We start from the raw sequence: 18,628 nt of genomic DNA, 5'->3' as shown, positions 1-18,628 counted from the left end.
TAGATATAGACAATAAATTTAAAATAGAGGTGCTTGCATATCTGTACCGAAGCAAAGAGAGGACTTCTGATGCTAAAGGTGTCTGAGGTCCAGAGGTCCTACCCCTCCCACCCACGGACCACCTTCCCTAACCTTCCCCTACCTCATGTTTGGGGGGCTGAGTTGGCCAAGGCAGAGGCACTCTCCCCTTTCTCTCCTTCCCTCCCTCCACCCCAGCTTCGCCAGTCCCCTCCCACCCTCCCTCTCTCGCTGCTGCTGCTCCTGAAAGAAATACATACATACACACTATTTAAAAACGCATTTTTAAAAGCCACGTTCCGAACTGACAATCGCTGATCTCGGCTCGCGCAGAGACTGCGGGAGCGTCGGGGCCGACAGAGACAGATTACGTCAAGAAATAGTTCCTCCACCTACCTCGGCGGCCTCGGGTCCCCAGGCTCCGGCGCCCAGCTCCGCCCCGGGGGTCCGGGAACCCTGGGTTCCGGGACTGGCATTTTCACCCCATTAAGAAATCCTCCCGGGGGTGGGGGCGGGAGGCCATCTGCTCATGGGTGGACATGGGCAAGGGGGTTCTCTGATGAGAGACGAGTTGTCCTGAGGGGGTGACTGATGCCTTGGGTCCAGAGTTCCGGACCCCCAGGAAAACGCAGGTCGCGGGGATCAGCAGAGAAGGGGGTGCGAGAAGGAAAAAAAAAAAAAAAAGGCAAGGGAAAAAAAAAGCCCCTGCGCATTGATCCGCGCCGTATTTTTGGGTAAATACGATCACGTGGGGGCCGGAGAGCCAATGAGCTGCGGGGAAAAGGCTGGAAAAATAATTACCTGCCTTGATTGTTCTGTGAGCAGATAAAAAGTACATATACAGTTCATACAATAATCTTATGTATGTAAAACCCCGTTACGATGTCGGCGACGGGGCCCATCAGTAACTATTACGTGGACTCGCTCATCTCCCACGACAATGAAGACCTCCTAGCGTCCAGGTTTCCGGCCACCGGGGCTCACCCCGCCGCCGCCAGACCCAGCGGCTTGGTGCCGGACTGTAGCGATTTTCCGTCCTGTAGCTTCGCGCCCAAGCCGGCCGTGTTCAGCACGTCGTGGGCGCCCGTGCCCTCGCAGTCGTCCGTGGTGTACCACCCGTACGGCCCCCAGCCCCACCTCGGCGCCGACACGCGCTACATGCGGACTTGGCTCGAGCCGCTGTCCGGCGCCGTCTCCTTCCCCAGCTTCCCGGCCGGGGGCCGTCACTACGCCCTCAAGCCGGACGCCTACCCCGGGCGCCGCGCCGACTGCGGCCCGGGCGACGGCCGCAGCTACCCGGACTACATGTACGGCTCGCCCGGGGAGCTGCGCGACCGCGCCCCGCAGACCCTGCCCTCGCCCGAGGCGGACGCCCTCGCCGGCAGCAAGCACAAAGAGGAGAAGGCCGACCTGGACCCCAGTAAGTTGGGAGCAATTTTCCTTTACAACCGGCGCGGGAGGGGAGGAGAGGCCGAGCGGGGGGAGCCGGATTACAGCCCCTCGGAGTGGCGCAGGGAGCGCGGGAGAGGGGTGAGGGCGAGGGGGTGAGGACTCAATAAAAGCGAATTACCTTGGGGAGCTTTCAGGGGCAGGGAGGTCTGAAAGGGGGCCCAAGGAGCCAGGTTGGGAGAGGGCTGAGGGGGGCTCCTCTCCCAGGAGCAGGTTTTGATGAGAGACCCCCGCCCCCCACACCCCCAGCCCAGGCTTTTTGGCTCAGTCGTTACTTTCGAAGAAATGCAGACAGGACCAGGGGATGGGGTGGGGGCGAGGTTCATTTTATGGTTTGAGGTGGGATGGGACAGAGATGAGGAGGACACTAGGGGCAGGGAGAAAATTCACCCCTACCTCCCAGCCAGCATGGGGGGGGGGTGTCCTCACACCGGTAGAGATTAATAAAACTCAAGGTCTATGGACTTCTCTCCCAGGACCACTGAGTGAAGGGTCTGAGGGAACTTGGAGAGACAGGACTTCCAGAGTTGGGGGAGAGAAGTGGGGTCCCAGCTTCAAACTTGAAAGCCCTCTTCTGAGGGTCTGCAGGAGAGAAGGTAGAAAATGGGGGTGTCAGGGATGAGGAGTGGGGAGAGACATCTCCCCAGATTAGAGAATTACACACACACACACACACACACACACACATACACACATACACATACACACACACATACACATACACACACTCCAATCAGGGAGGCAGGAGCCTTCTGAGTGTTGCAAAGAAGGGCAGTGGTAGGTGGGGAGGGGCAGGTGGGAGCTGTAGGGCCAGAGAAAGGGGAAAGAAGAGAAACAGCAGGGGAGGGGTGCAGCCTCCTGGGTGTGAGGAAGTGTCTGGGGGAGTCCCAGGGGGGGCTCCAGGAAATCCTTTCCTCCAGCCCGGTAAGGGGCCAGGGCCTAATTATACCCCTCTGTGCCTTCCCTCCTTGCCCTCAGCTACTCTCATAAACCTGAAATTGGAGGCTTGGCTCCTGCAGAGCCTGTCCTGGGGCTGGCAGGAGGGGTGGGGGCACTGGAAGTCAAACAGGGAAGCTCACATGTAGGGGGGCCTGTTTCCAAGGCCAGCAGCTCTCTGGGGAAGAGGAGGAAGGCTTTTCCTAGCCCAGCATCACCCTGAGAATTCGCCTCAGCAGGGTTGAACTCGGAGAGCGGAGATGAGCAACAGCGCTGCAGAGGGTAGTGAGGGGCTTAGGGGCTCTCAGGGTCAGGAAGCAGAACTGCAGAAATTTCAGGACTTGGTCGTGGGCTGGGTGGATGGGAGGGGGCAAAGGAGGAGGGAAGTGGGGAGGAGAGAGACCTCACTATAAAAATAAAAAACAAGGGAGAGAAGCATTTATGGGCCTATGAAACGGTTGGGAATTTGGACTTTTTATGAGGATATTCTCGAGTTACTACTCTTGAAGCTGAGGACCAGACTGTTGGGGCTTTGATAGCTTTGATTTCCTATAGTTTTAGGAAACTGAAGAAGGGGGAGATGGGGAGGGGGCAGAATGCAAAAGGAGTGAGGGGAAATTCCTACAGCAAAACGTGTCCAAATTCAGGTTCAATTATTGGGTTTTGATAGCCTGGCTAAGACTGGGGGTGGAGTGGCAGGGATCCTGGGCTGGAAAGGGTCTCCACTGACCCCTGCCTGTGTTTGGCCCTCCAGGCAACCCCGTGGCCAACTGGATCCACGCCCGCTCCACGAGGAAGAAGCGCTGCCCCTACACCAAGTACCAGACGCTGGAACTGGAGAAGGAGTTTCTCTTCAATATGTATTTAACCAGGGACCGTCGGTACGAGGTGGCCCGGGTTCTCAACCTCACCGAGCGGCAGGTCAAAATCTGGTTTCAAAACCGGAGGATGAAGATGAAAAAGATGAATAAAGAGAAAACCGACAAGGAGCAATCCTAAACCCTGCCCGGCCTGCTGCCTCGGCACAGCCAAGGGAAAAACAAAAAAACCCACAAAAAACCCCAGCCCAGGCGGGAGAGAGCAAGAAAAAGGAAAGGAAAGAGCAAGATAGAGAAAAGCCAATCAGCTTAAAAAGAAAAAAAAAAGGAAAGGGAAAAGGAAAACTCTTGCGATTTGGGAGGGTTCAGTGTTGAGAAATTGGTGTTTTAGAGTTAGTTCTACCCAGCGAGGATCAGGAGGCGGGGAAAGAAACCGCGTTCTCTTCTCCTGCGCAACTGAAATAAATGACACACACAATGTGATTTTTTTTTCTCCTTTCTTCAGAGAAGCCAGTACTTGAATCGCTATATTTCTATTTTTTTTCCTGTATCATATTTGGTCCGGGCCATCTCTCCCCAGGCCTGGGGTGCTCTGCGTGCAGATTTTGTACAAAAAAAAGATACACATACATACACAATAATGAGTCCCAGCCCAGGAGCTGAGGGGCTAGGGCCGGGGATGGTGCCGCAGGCTGGGTCCAGCGCGCAGGCCGGTGCCTCGGGCATGTACATAGCAGTGTTTCCTATCATCCCCAGCGTCCGTCCTGTAACGTGCTTCTGTTTGTTATGGTAGAACAGCTCTGTGTTAATATATCGAAGTCACTTAAAAAACCGGAAACCCAACTGCATCCAGTTCTCATTATTTCTCCTCCCTGTGGCTCCCAGGCCGCTGTCGTGGAGGAGGCAAGTGCTCAGATCCTTTGGGGGAGGCTGGAGCCAGGAAGGGGCTCTCTTGACCTCGGGAGGGCAAGTGCCTGCTGCTTCTCTCCAGGCGGGGTGGGGTGGGTGAGGGCTCCAGGGTGGGGTGGAGGCTGCTTAGGCCTGGGCACAGTTTGTGCCTGCTCTGATAGCTGCCTAGGAGTTTCCTGGTAGCTCAATGGAGTCCAGGGGGGTGGGGGCATGGCATGAATGGCTTTCCCTCGCTGTAATTAATTGTAATAATTTATGAGTACAGGAGATCGGAGGGAAGAGATAGGTGAAGATGAAAGTTGGGTGCTGGGTGAGGTCCCGGGCTGGATTCTTGCCTGGCTGCATCCATGCTTCGTGCTTCGAGGGATGGTTGGGGGGGTTGAGTAGGGAGGGTGTGCGGTTTGGAGGAGGAAGGCCAGCAGGCCTCAGAGAGAACAGGCACTGAGGACTTCGTTGAGAATAAAAGGAGGAAGATGGAAGAGAGAGAGAGATTAAGGAAGAAGGATAGCAAAGCCAATACAATTAGAATTAGATTTAGTTTCTACCTCTCAATGCATTCTCTGTCTCTCTGATGGTTAGTTGGAATGTTGGTCTTGGGGTGCAGGGGTTATGCTGTGCAGCTGCATCATTTCTGGGGGGTAGTGTGGCCAGGGCCCAAGGAAGCTACTCAGGGATTAGTCAGGCGGGGAATGTTCTCTGGTGGTTGAAGGACCCCAGGCATAAGGATGTAGAGATGTGTGTCTGACAGCCTGGTGGGGCTGTCAGCTGCACTGTACCCCAGAGTGCCCTCCCCAGAACTGGCAGTTTCATCTGCTAATCAGAAGCAGACACAAGCTGCAGGGTATGCCTCTGCCTGGGCGCCCCCTTTCTCGGAAATCCCCCAATCTGGAAACTATTAAACTCAGACTGCCTGAAATATAGCCCTTTAATATCTCAGGCTGCCCATTCTGGAGAGGGTGCAGGGTGTTGCTCTGAATTCTTGGGGTGTATCATAAAAGAAAATAATTGGGGACCCCAGGCCTTGTGCAGCTCCCTGGGCCATTGCATTGTCTTACAGGATTGGTGAGGCACTTGTAGGGACCAGCCCCTCCCCATCATTTGAATGTCCTACCCCCTCCTTCCATTAAACTCTCCAATGTTGGGGGCTGGAGGAAGGTGGGAAGGGGTGAACATTTTGTTTTGATAATATTTTGAGTTGGGCAATCAAAAGTCGCAAACGACCGATGATGTGGTTTTCCCAGTAGCTGAAGCACCCTCTCCTCTTTGCCGCTTAAGGGACATCCTTTCCAATTCCAGAATGGATTGTTTCCTTGGTCCTTTTGAAAGGTGCTTTGCCTATAGATTGCTCGCTTTTCCCGCTTCCTCCCTCCTCCCTTTGGCTATTTTGCAGTTCTGTGACCCTGGCCTCAGTTCTGCACCCATTGGGGAACAAGGCACCCATCTGCCCGGGTCCTGACGTGGGGACTCAGGCTTCTCTCCCAGCCCCGAGCTTGGCGGCCTTTCCCGGCTTCCACCCCGCCCCTGTTCCAAGGCCCTCTCGCCTCCCCTCATCCGTCAGTGGGGCCTGCTTCCTGCAGCCTGCCCGAGCCGGCCTGAATGCGGGCAGGAAGGAGGGCGCAGGGCTCGAGGGCCCTGAGGAGAGCGCGGGATCCAGAGCAGGCCCACCCCGCCCCGGCCCACTGTTCAGTACCAGCTCAGCCGCCTGCAGGTCAGGATTGGATTCAATTTTTATTTATTATAATCTGTGAGTTAAAACCATCTCAACACAACACACATCTGGGGAAAGAAACGAAAGCTGGGGGAAAGGGGCTAGCAAACGCCCTCCTGCCCTAATCTTCCCCTCCCACCTCTCCTCTGCTCCTTTGTCAGAATCACAAAACCCTAAAGGTTGTTCCACTTGGAAAGGCAGGGGATAGGTACATTTCCGCAGCACCGAAATGCCACTTTTATGGCGCTGTTTGTCTCCCTGCGCTGGATTCTGAATGGGGCCGAACAAAACAGCAGCGCGGAGCTGGCTAGACGTCTGGGCTTAATTGTTTTATGGTTTAAATAAGGTGGACACTCTTTCCTTTGAAATCAGATTATAGGAATGTTTTGTCTATGGCCCACGGAGAACAGGACCTCACTGGCTGGGAGGGAGAGGTGGAGAGAGCGCGCGTGAGAGAGGGATGGGCTACAAACCAGGGGGCAAACAGCCGGGAGAAGTCAGAGTCCCACCCCAACGTCCAGCGGGCAGCAGCGGAATAGGCGGTGCGGGACCAGCAGCAGGGTAAGAAGAGCCAGGAGTTTAGGGTGCAGCCTTGGGCAGGTGGTTGCGGGAGCTTCAAAGCGTGCGTCGGCGTGCGCGGTGGTGTTCCCAGCCCAGAAATGCGCCTGAAGAGGGGAGGAGGAAAGATCGCGGCAGTTCCTTTGCATGGTGTCTCAATGCGGGAAGAGAAGGTTTCAAAAAGAGAGAATAGTGTGAAACCTTTGACAAGGTTTATCTCGAGAACTTATAAAACAAACGAAAAGCGGTCCCGGGGGAACTCCCTTGCAGGGACCCCCCTCTCCCTCCCCCATTTGGAAACTCCTTCCTGCCACTTTTCACCTTAGGGCCAAGCCTGAGACCTGCTTGCTCTCTCCCTTGGCTTTTCCCCCAGCTGGACTGCATTGGAGAAAATGAACGCGAGGTGGCGCTGTTGTTCAATATTAGAGGCGGCGGCGGTGCCCCTGGCCAGCCTGGCCGCACTGACATTTGAGGCCCGGCTCCTCGGAGCAGTGGCGAGAAGGCCCCGCGCCCCGGTCCAGCCCGGCCCTACTGGCTGAGCAAATCAATCCTCTCACCTGCGAGGTGTAAATAAATCGTGAGCGGTGGCGGGAGATGGGCCCTGGCTCTGACAGCAGGTTCGCGAGGGAGGCAAGGGAGGGCGGGTGTCGAAAATAATCGCTTTGCGGAGGAGATAAGAACGAAGCAGGCAGCGCGTAATTAACACAAAAAGGCAGAATGACCCAGACAAACGAACATAAATCCGTGATACCTAGAAAGGCGGTGCAGGCCTCGAGGCGAGGGACAGAGACTCCCCAGCGAGGATGGCTGCTTGTGGTTCTTTATTTCCTGGCTCCCGAAGGGAAATCAACCAGTTATGTGTAAAAGAAAAAGACAATCAAATGAAAGAAAGGAAGAAAAGGCGAGGGACCCCCCCCCCCAAAAAAAAGGGGAAACCGAGTCTGGCCAGGGGTTTCAGGACTGGTGGGCTCTCGGAGCAGGCGGCTGTGGCGGCACACTCAGGACAGTCGCATTCCAAGACACAAAGACCCGGAAGAAGAGCTGTGTGGCAGGGATTTCGCTGGACCATAAACGGTAGAGATATCCCCTCCACCCTCTAAAAGATAAGGTGCAGGCTCCAGAGCGGACCGGCCTGCCGAGCCTCCTCTGTCCAGGCAGGGAAGAAAAAGTATTTATGACAGTCTCTGGTGATCCAGATGCTGGGAGCCCAGAGTCCATCCGGATCAGCTCAGCACTGCAGAGCAGGCTCAGAGAAGGCAGGGCTGGAACCAAGGCTGAAGCGTGCTCACCCCTGCCTGTCCTCCACTCTCCTGGGCCCTAGGGAGACCTGAAGCCCTGGCACAGCCTTCCTCTGACCCTCCCCTCCTGCTGCCCTAGGGTCCTTGCTCTGGGTCTCACAGAGTCTGGGCAGGACCGGACTCAGATGGGGGTGGGTTTCTCTAAATTCAGAGGATAGAGGAAGCATCTCTTGCTTGGGCATCAGTGAATCTCCTTTGAGAATTTGGCTGAGGGTGGCCATTTCCCCGGCAATTATTTAAATAATAGAGAGATGGGGTGGGGAGGCTCATTCTTTCAACACCATCCTCCCCTGCACTGCCATTCCTTCCTCCATACCCAGAGCTGGCTTCCAGATGGGGAAGAAAAAGATCTGGTTTCCTACTGCCTCCTTCCTCATTCAGGATGTGGAAGCCTCAGGATGTGGAAGGAAAATAGGTAGCAAATTTGTTCATGATGCAAAGAGCTAAAGCTGCTTGTGTATTTGTCAGGTATTATTTCCCTATGCGCCTGGGTGTGCATGTGTGTGCACAGTATCTGTGAAGTGACAGGGGTGCTTCAAGGCATGATAGTTTAGTGAGCATGCACTTGATGTTTTTCAGGGTGGAAGGTAGCATGTACAGTATCTGTATATCCCCAGTGTACCTCAGTGTTGCCCTGTGTGTAACAACCTCACACACTGTATAGGGAGAGGACCAGAAAAATCATTCTTCCTCTTCTTCATTCGTATGCACACAGAACACATATCTACAGCTCCCTCACTTTCTCCCTTTTCTCTCTGTCTGTGCTCAGCCCACATAACTGCACGCACATATGGCCAGAGAAGGGTGCTGATGAACTAAGGTTATTCATTAGAATTAACTTGAATGTACCCTGTCTTGGGGATGGGGGAAACCGCCCAGAGAAAGTGTGGGTAAATATTTAAAGAGTGTCTGTTGACAGTTCTCATCCACATCCTGGCCTGGGCAGCCTGCCTGGGGAAGTGGGGGCGGGGGAGGGGTGAGGTGAAGCCAGGGGATGCCCAGGGCGAGCTGGCATTTCTGATGATGGGGTAGGGTATGTGGGGACAAGTGAGAGGCCTGCTCCAGTCTCCTCCAACCTTGGTACAAGTAGCCTCCTAAGAAGAAACATCCTGAATCAACCCAGCCAGAAGCCAGAGATCCACCAGCTGCCCTTTCCTCTGTCCCCACAAGCAGCGTTGCTCTCAGAACCCCCAGCCAAGCTCCTGGCCATTGCCTGGTTTCATGCCTCAGGCAGGAGCTGGTGTCTGAAGGGGCAGTGCAGCCCGACTGGGTATATGCAGTGACCCCACCTCTTCTCTACCCATAGCAGGCAGCAAGAGATCCTTAAGGACCGAGGGAAGACAGGGCAGCCTCCCACCCAGGGGAGGAGCAAGAGGCATGGAGATTTCTGATGCCTGAAGTATTTTGGGATAGGATGTGCTTGTTCCTCTTCAAAGTCTCCAGACTTAAGGTTCCCATAGGATTCCGTCTTTTGGTTCAGGGATCCTGCTCTCCCTTGCTGGCATCTATCCCCCTGGGGGTCTTATACCTGTTGAGGTAACCTGAGTTGACCTGCTGGCTCAGGTATCTCTCAGAGAGGAAGGGAAAGAGAAGAGGGGGGAGAGGCACCTTCAGATCTGAATGCGCACCTTGGAAAAACTGGCCCCAGCCATTAGCTTGGGCTGGCTCACCCCCACACACACACATATATATACCACACCCCCATCCCTCCCCCTTCCTCTCCTCCCTCCAGGTCCCCCCCCAGCTCTGAACCCCTCAACCCCCCCACCATCCCTTCTCTCTCTCTCTCTCTCTCTCTCTCTCTCTCTCTCTCTCTCTCTCTCTCGCCTGTCTTCATGTCGTGGATTGATGAACGCGAATCGCGTGTAAGCGCCGCCACCGCCGGGAGTCTGAGGAATTCGCCTGGGCTGTTAAAGGAAAGAGCTAAGTGAGGGAGCGCGAGCTCTACCTACCGACAGTGAAGAGAGCCGCCGCCGCCGCGCCCGCTGCCGCCGCCGCCGCCCGCCCAGCCCGGGAGCTGCGTGAGCCGGCCGGCCGGCCCCGGCGCCCCCACCCGCCCAGCCCGGCCCAGCCCCGGGGACCAGCCGGCCGGGGGTTCGCTCCCGGGGGGAGGGGAGTTTCGGGGGTACCGGGCGGGGGAGTCTCGAGCCAGAGGGGAGGGGGCGGCGGGTTTTCATGTGCCCAGCATGAGCTCCTACTTCGTCAACCCCCTGTTCTCCAAATACAAAGGCGGCGAGTCCCTGGAACCGGCCTATTACGACTGCCGGTTCCCCCAGAGCGTGGGCAGGAGCCATGCGCTGGTGTACGGGCCCGGCGGCTCGGCGCCCGGCTTCCAGCACGCCTCGCACCACGTCCAAGACTTCTTCCACCACGGCACCTCGGGCATCTCCAACTCGGGCTACCAGCAGAACCCGTGCTCGCTGAGCTGCCACGGAGACGCCTCCAAATTCTATGGCTACGAGGCGCTCCCCAGACAGTCCCTTTATGGGGCTCAGCAAGAGGCGAGCGTGGTGCAATATCCCGACTGTAAATCCTCCGCCAACACTAACAGTAGCGAAGGACAAGGCCACTTAAATCAAAACTCGTCTCCCAGCCTCATGTTTCCATGGATGAGACCCCACGGTGAGAAGCCTTTTCTCTTTCCCCCTCGGTCTCCCGCGCTCCGGGGTCTCCCCCCTCCCTTGCCTCCTTTTTGTCTGTCCTGGCTTTCCCTCCTGGCTTTGGGGTCTCCCCGGCCCCACCTAGGTGCCTGAGTGGGTTTCTGGAGGTTGGGAGGTTCAGCTGGGGGGTGAGGCACGGGGCTTGCCTGGGATATTTGGGGGACTGGGGTTAAGGGGGAAAGGTAGTGCCTGGGTGCAAAGGGTTAAAAGTCGTTTTCTCACCTCTGTCTGTCTGTCCGTCTCTCCCTCTTACCATCTCTAAGATCAAAGTTGGTGACGTGGCTGGGAAGGGGCCTGAGGACCCTGAGGTTATCAGCCTTTGGAGCAAATCAGTGTCTCCATAAGGCACAGAGCCTTAGTCCAGGACAGTGGCCAGGCTTTCTTGGGGTGAAGAGAGACCCCTGTTTCCCTCCCCTATCTGGGTCAGAGGGTGGTAAGACCCCAAGAACAGGTGCTCTGGCTCTCTGGGGGCACTCAGTGCCTTCTGTCAGAGAGCTGGCCTTAGGGCCACTACCCCAACTTTGCTGTACTTCCCTCCATTGAAGAGAAGAGAGGAAGCCAGAGAGGAGAAAAAAAAGAGTGCTCTAAAAGAGAGACCATACAGATTAGAGGGCTCTGAGGTCCTGCAGATCCTAGCCAACCTACCCCCTATCAAAGGCTAGTTGAATCTCCTGGAGACCCTAAGAGTGACTCAGGTCATGTGCCCCTCAAAGGGTGGCCCCTCCTGGCCCAATTTCGAAGTAAAAGGGGAAGCAAGAAAGCGACAAGTTCCAGCGGGGATGGCCCGTGATTTATTTGCTGGTCTCCAGTTAGCAATCAGGCCAAGCAGTGATACATTCCAGGAGATCAATTATTTTTCTTCCTGGCAAAGCATTAGTCAGAGAGATTTGATGAGGAGACAGTGAGCAAAGCCCCTCTTCTTTACCCCCAGACCTTTTTCCTTTTTTGGGGGAAACAGGCTGTCCCCAGCCCTGCTCACCAAATGCCACTCTGCACTTGTAAACAAAGCTGCAAGGGCCCTTTTCCTGGGACTGCAGGCCCGGGAGTACACTGCAGTGATCCCCGGCCCCTGCCATCCCCCAGGTTCCAGACAGACCCCAGTCCAGCCCCCACCTCCCAAGGTGAAGCAAACCAAAACAAGCTCCCAAACTTTCCTGCCCTTGCCTGCTCTCGCCTATCTGCCCTTGCCTGCTCTGCGGGAGGAAGGGGGAACTGGGAGATCAGAAGGAGGACTTTAGGGGAGAAAGAATGGCAAGGGAAAGCTGAGCCCCCACCCAAACATAACAAGACTGGGGTTCTGTTCTGTCCAGCTCCGGGGCGGCGCAGCGGAAGGCAAACTTACAGCCGGTATCAGACCTTGGAACTAGAAAAGGAGTTTCTCTTTAATCCTTATTTGACACGAAAGCGCCGGATTGAAGTCTCTCACGCCCTGGGACTGACTGAGAGACAAGTGAAGATCTGGTTCCAAAACCGAAGGATGAAGTGGAAAAAGGAGAACAACAAGGATAAACTGCCCGGAGCCCGAGATGAGGAGAAGGTGGAGGAAGAAGGAAACGAGGAAGAGGAGAAAGAAGAGGAGGAAAAGGAAGAAAACAAGGACTAAGCAAAAAAGAGAGACCCCCCCCCCACCCCTTTAGCAACTCCCTTGAAGTTTCGTTTTATGGTAGCGGATAAATTGAGAAGTTTACGACTGTCATTTGCTTTTATAGAGAATAGAATGACACTCACAACTCTAACTACCTGTCAGATACTTGCAGTTCTGGTTTTATTACCTTTGGACTTCCCCCATCTTTATTTGTTGGGGGGTTGGAGCGGGGAGACTGAGACACAGCGAAAAGTTCGGAGTCTCTGTCTCAGTCGTTGCCCCGACACACACACTTGTCCCTACCCCCACCCTTCAGAGACCAGCCAGGATTTTAAGGTCTGAGACCTGCCCTCTTTGCCCCCTCTCTAGCCCCTTCTTGCCACACTCCCACCTCCCTGCTCCGTTGGTATTTATTTTAGAGGGGAGCCCCTTAAAATGAAGAAGACTCATGGCTTTGTGTTTATGCTAGGATTAGGTTATTAGATTTACTTCTTTTCACAGGAAAGGAAAGAATAGAATGAAGGAAGGAAAGGAAAGGGGAAATGTTTAAAGAAATAAAAAGGTGATAGCAAGAAATATTCCTTCTCCCTTTCTGGGGCTCCCCCCCCCCATTAGAAAGACTGTCCCCCGCACCCCCCACCCCCACCCTTTCCAGAGGGTAGACAGGAACCTGCAGTTGCTGAAAATCCTACCTAGTCATCCCATGGTCACTCAGGCCCATGCCTCCCTCCCCTTCGCTGTCTGATTTCTGTTGTTGGGCCTAGCTTCCTCTGAGCTGCATTAGTGTTAGTGCTCAGAAATCACAATAATCATGAAAATAATAATACTGATAATAATAATACTGATATCTTTAACATACTACCTAAAGGGGACCTGCAATAATCTTGAAAAATAAAAAAGAAATTTTTAGAAATCCTAATATGGGAGAAAAAAAGAGAAAAAATTTAAAATGAAAAAAAAAAAAACCTCCAACGTATTTTATCACTACCTATAGAAAGAAATCCTGCTTTGACAGTATTCGTAATGCGGTTTTGTTGTCGTTTGTTGCTGCTTATTTCACTAAGAAAACCCAACAACTGAGACTGCCTAGCTCGCCGGTCCTGTGCGCTTTTATTGTGCTTCTAACCCCAGTAGAGTAGAACTAAATTGCACTGAATGTATAGTTAACTCTGTCTTGAATTCTCTGTTTATGCAATGTGCTCGAAAGGAAAAAAAACGTTAAAATATATCTATAATAATAATTTTTGGTCATTTGTCTATATGTCCAGCTATGAATGTAGATTTTGTGTCCCGGCAGCCCTGTTCCTGGTCCAAGTACTTTGTATTGTATACGTGAGTCATAATAAAAAAAAAAAGGAGAAAAATATTTGAATCTGGAATGACTTGTTTCTTTCTCCAAAACCCCCTCTCTATGATCTGCCCCCCTCCCCATCCTCATCCTATTTTCTCAACACTCTGGAAAAGGTCTCCTCCACTGACCTGGCTTTGGGGTAGGGGGGGTGTGTGGAACTCATGTAAAGTTGAGAGGGCAGGCTGGGCTGGGAGGGCAGGTGAAAGGAGGGAGATGAAGAGGAGGAAGAAGAGCAGTATGCTCTTGGGAAAACCTTGGCTCCAAACAAATGCCAGGATCCCAAATGGGGAAAAAGCACCTCCCCACTTATCCACCTTATTCCTCCTCAGCCCTGGGCTGGGTCCAGACAAAGAATCTGCACCCATGCCCTTCCCAAAGCTAGGCCTTTTAATTCCAGAGCTGGGGCTGAGGATGAGGCAATGAGGTTCTTTCTGATCGCCACATGCCCCTCATGGCCAACCCTGGGCAGCCAGCACCCACCACTAGAACAGTGAACACGATGGGGAAAATATGAGGCTCAAGGCAGCTGGAGGACTTGGCTGGAAGATGCCTAAGGATAAGGAAGCTTAAGCCTGGGGGGAAGACGAGAAGAAGGGGAAAGTGAGTGAGCTGGTACACCAAGCAGAGTGGGTCCACATTCTGAAATTCAAATTCAGTCAGCACAGAGCCATCACTCACTTAACCCACTTGCTCCCACTCCAGCCTCTGTTCTAGTTGTTTCACGCCTAGTCCAGGCTTCACCTTGGCATTTGGGCAGCCTGCCCTGCCCTCATAGTGTAGGCCATTGGCCTGGGGAGAAGGGACAGGCCTTCTGAGTGGACAGTCCCTCCACTCCAGCCAAGTAGGGTAAGGAGAGTCTTCATTGGACTCCTCATTCTCCAAAATAAAGGGTCAAAGGCTAAGGGACTCAGGGGGGCAAAGCGGCCTCTCACTCTTCCTTTGGGGGGGGGGGGACGGTCTTGGTCTTAGAGAAATCTGTTTATGCTAGTAAGATTCTGGTCAAAGAATACCAAATTCCAGAAATACAAGTCAGTCATCTGGCTCAGTCAGGAGAGGAGAAAAGGGGAGGGGGAAAGGGGAGGGGATGAGATCTTCTGGTCTTAAAAACCAGATCCCCAAAGACTGAAATATTTTGAGGCCAGATCTCTCTCTCTCTCTCTCTCTCTCTCTCTCTCTCTCTCTCTCTCTCTCTCTTTCTCAATGATTTTCCCAGACTTAGGCCCAGGCCAACTCTTGTTTTATGTAATTCCACTCTGTCTGTGTCCTGGCTCCCACGCAAAGTGATCCTGAAAACAGGATTGAGTGGGGGATCGTGGATAGGGAACTACTGCAACCTGAGACAGGGTGCGAGAGAGGGTGCCATTTGAAAGCCCATGCTGGGGGCAGCCGGGAACAGCTTTGAGCAGCTCTGGGGGAAATCGTTCGGAACCTGGGGTCCCTACGGAGGGCTACAGAGCCAGCCAGGTAACCCGGTTTGCTGCGCGAGACACCCGCTATCCGCCGGGAAAGTCCTAAAAGACAGCATTTAGCTCCCACCGCAGGCCTTCCCACGCGCGTCGCATCCTCTCCAGACTCCGAGGGCTGGCAGAAGGCTGTTTCATTTTTAAATGTGGAATTATGAATGCTATTAATAAAAATCGCTGGTCCAGGAGCTGAGGGGGTTGAACCCTACACTAAGTGGCTGGGAAAGATCTCACCTCATTTTCCCCAAATGTCCCATTCATCCCTGGCCCTGCTCGGCAATGCCCGTGGCCCCAAGCCCGGCGTCGGAGGGCGGGGTGCATCTGGAGCGGGTGTCGCTTGAGACGTGGGCCAGACCTAGAGAGTTCTAGCCGCCCCCTCTTGCAGCACCCACTCCCCCACCCCTTCTGCCCACCGCCTCCGTTTTCTCGTTTGGAGAGAAAAGAAGGTAAAACCCGTTTTATGGGGGAATTTAATTGCGAGCAGGATGCGCTCTTTTTAGAAACGCGTCTCCCGAACGCTCCCGCCGTCCCATTACGGGAATGGGGACCATTCGGCTGCGGCAGTTAGAACTCTCTCCCATTCTTTACTTTTTTATTAGCCAATCAAAGTGGCTTCCGAAAGCGATTTGTGATTTGTGAAAAATAGTATCTTTCAAAATGCTGAGTTGAAGCATCTCCCTCATTTTGTCTTGAATTTATTATTCTAATCTCAACCGTAGAGACGAGATAATGCAGCTATTAAGTTGGGGGGCAAATTCGTTTCTCTGGATTTAAAAATTCCTCATCATTTTCTCTCTCTCCCGCTTCATTGCTGAAGCCAGGGGAGGTGCAGGCCTACAGGGAATGGGGAAGGAGGGAGGTGGAGTGGGTACTGGATGTCCTAAAAGGCTCCTTGGTGGACCCTAGGACGGGAGAGTGGATTGGCCTCTCCATCCTCATCTTTTCCAAATGAGATGCCCCCGCAACTGGGAGCCGGCTGGAGAAGTTACCCTGCCCCAATTAGAGCGAACCCGGGACAGGTTGTGCCACAGACAAGAAGTAAAATTTCCGGCGAGCTGCCCGCAGTGCCGTCCCATTCTCCCTGTGGCCCATTGTGAAAAGCTGGGCCAGCGCTTCCTTGTTGTAATTTTTAACTACCTGTTATAAAATTTATGGGTGGGTTTGTAAAAGAAACGAGGTCCCTGCATCCGGCTGAGGGAACTGCTTCACTTATGTGGAGGAAGCTTGGGGAGGGGATGAGGGACCCCTGTTGGTTGGGGTAGGGCACCCAGCCCTGGAAGTCCCCAAGCCAACTCCCTGTGGGTCCAAGGGGAGAGCTTTGGGCCTTCAAATCCCCAGCTGGTGGGAAGTGATTGGGCTATGACTGATGGGCAAGCAGTCTCTATGGGGACTTTATTCTGAGCTCCCCCACACTGGACACATCGCCAAAATTTGGGGTCTGGAGAAGGGTGGGGGTGCCTCGGGTGCTCAGAATTTAGTAAGGAAGGTGGAATTTAGGGAGGGATAAGGTTCTTTATTCAATGCCTCCAAGGTGTGTCTCAGCTTCCAAGATGCGGGAATTTTTCTGAAAAAGGCGGGCGGGTGTGGGCTACAAGACAAGACAGAAAGGGCTTCAAACTGCCTTGCACCTAAAGGAAAAAGAAGTGAGAACCAAGATCTTGGGCCTTAATTTTATTTTTAATTCTAAAAAGATTGGGAGTAGCTGGCATCTCAACCTTGGAATTGAGAAGACTGGACAGTAGGGGTGGTCTTGGGGGGAAATGTATTTTCTCTGAAAAAGGAACCTGGGGATGAGAGGTGCTTTGGGGGTTCTAGAAGCGGCTCCCAATTCTCACCCCTCCTGCTGCCTCTGCAGGACTGCCCAGGGCCAGTCTAAGCCCTCCCTGCTCTGCAGACCACGGTCAGTTCAGGCTTGCCTATGAGGTTTCCCGGGGCCTGCCCCTCCCATTCTTGTTTGGGGTGCAGTAGGGGGCTGCCCAGACACCCCATTGGGAAGGATGTTGTTCACTTACCAGGAAAAAAAAGGCAGGGGTAAGGAGCGCATCCCTTCTCAGTCCCTTCACCCTGCCAGCCCTCACTGCCCCAATGTCATAAACCTTTGCAAAGCTTCAGTTCCCCCAGATCCAACCTTAATAACCCATTTATTAAGGAAAATATTTAAAATTCGGCATGGCAAAGGGAGGCAGCCGCCTCAGCGCCAGAATCCTTCCTTACCTCCTCTCGCATCCCCCTTGCCCTTTCTGCGCCCGACCGGAGCGCCAGGCCCTGGGGGAGTGGGCGGTGGGTGGGGGTGCGGTGGGAGTCGGGGGCTGCTCCCTCTCAGAGAGAATTGGGTAAACATGGCGACCGCGGCGCCCATTTGCACACGCTACACAAATGCATCGCATTCCCGGTTGTTTGCAGAAAATTTACAGCTGAGTAATAAAAGTTTACGATCGACTCACAAGTTGGATTGGCCACAAGAAGTCATGTGGATTCCATCCATGAACGTGAACTTTTTATTGTGGTTTGTCCGTTCGGAGCGCTCCTCAGAGCAGTCCTCCCCGTAAGAGCCTAACCATTGCCAGGGAAACCTGCGCTGGGCGCTCCCTTCATTATCAGTATTTTTTTTATTAATCTGATTAATAATTATTTTCTCTCCCCCCCCATTTAATTTTTCCCCTCCCAGGTGGAGTCGCCGGAAGCTGGGGGCACCTGGGGAGGGGGGAGGAGGAGAGGCAGGAGTTGAGGGCACCTCTCTCCCTTCCGGACCCTCGGCCCGCCAGGGGAGGAGGACTGCGGCGCGGGAGTTGAGGCAGGAGCTGCAGATGCCTCCCCTCCCCTCTCCCAGGCGCTCCCGCCTGCCCCCTTCTTGCAACTCTCCTTAATTTTATTTGGCTTTTGGTTATTAGGATTATTTATTTTATTTTTAAATTTATATAAAGTATATATGAGTGTGTGGAGCTGAGACAGGCTCGGGAGCGGCACAGAATGAGGAAAGACGAGAAAGAGAGAGAGAGGGAGAGAGAGGGAGAGAGGGAGAGGGAGAGTGACAGCAGCGCCCGGTAAGTGTTTCCTTATTGGTTCAAATATGTAACTAATGGTCCGTAGCTGGGTGGCGGTTTCAAGATAAGGACGGCAGCGGCTGGTCTCGGTTAGAGAGGAGAGGGGGTGCGAGGGTGGGCGCGTGGGCAATGATGGGGAGGAAATGTGGAGGGGGGAGAAATTGGTTTAAACTGGAATATTAGGTAGTGGTGGGGGGGTGTTGTCCTGATGTCACTGTGCGCCGAAGTTGGGGGTGAGGGGTGCGGGCAGGAGGCCGCGCCCGTGGGGCTCAAGGCCGGGTCTAGTGCGCCGCCCGCCGCTCGCCGGCGCTCACCGCGTCCTTACCTGTTATTTAGATTTGCGGCCTCTGGGCTAATGGGACGGGGACTGAGGGGGCCCAGAGGCGCAAACTCCAGGGCGGAGGAGAGAACCTGTAGGCTGTAGCCGTCGCCCCCAAGCAAAGTCGGCCCCCCAACCCCCAAACAAACTTTCCAGCGCCCCTCCCCGCTGCTCAGCCCCCTCCCTCCCGGAGAGCGTGGCCGCCCAGGCTCGCACATGCGCAGTGCGGGCCCAGGGCCGGGCCGCGGAGCAGGAAGAGCGCGCCGCCGGGCGGGCGGCGGGGCCAGTTAATTGGCAATTACGGGGGGAGGCTGATGGCTGGTGAGCGTCAGCGGAGGGGAGAGCGTCTGCGCACCCCCTGCTCCCGCTCCCATTCGAGCCGCTGGAAAGATGGGAGGTGCCCAGCACTGCGGGCAGATGGGTGGGGGTGGGGGTGGGGGACTCATGCTCCTCTAGCACTGGGAGCAAAGGGGCCTATTTGCCTTCTCTCCCCCGGAGTGCGTCCCCCACCC

The 18,628-nt window shown here is 54.3% G+C and overlaps 2 protein-coding genes across 2 annotated transcripts; both read left to right on the top strand.

Annotated features, from left to right (window-relative positions):
* The first annotated feature begins 819 nt into the window (after positions 1-819).
* Positions 820-3,532, top strand: HOXC9 (homeobox C9). The gene is made up of 2 exons (XM_080660289.1): positions 820-1,438; positions 3,158-3,532. The coding sequence occupies exons 1-2, from the start codon at positions 901-903 to the stop codon at positions 3,400-3,402; spliced, it is 783 nt and encodes a 260-aa protein (XP_080516415.1). The 5' UTR covers positions 820-900; the 3' UTR covers positions 3,403-3,532.
* A 6,348-nt stretch (positions 3,533-9,880) lies between these two features.
* HOXC8 (homeobox C8) lies at positions 9,881-12,860 on the top strand (the record flags this gene model as incomplete). Its single annotated transcript, XM_080659577.1, has 2 exons — positions 9,881-10,316; positions 11,665-12,860. The coding sequence occupies 2 exons, from the start codon at positions 9,881-9,883 to the stop codon at positions 11,955-11,957; spliced, it is 729 nt and encodes a 242-aa protein (XP_080515703.1). The 3' UTR covers positions 11,958-12,860.
* Between the last annotated feature and the right edge of the window lie 5,768 nt (positions 12,861-18,628).

This window comes from Plecotus auritus, assembly GCF_963455305.1.
Source record: "Plecotus auritus genome assembly, chromosome: 3".
NCBI classification, from domain to species: Eukaryota; Metazoa; Chordata; class Mammalia; order Chiroptera; family Vespertilionidae; genus Plecotus; species Plecotus auritus.
The sequence above is the reverse complement of the archived record's forward strand: the minus strand, read 5'-3'. Positions and strand labels throughout refer to the sequence as shown.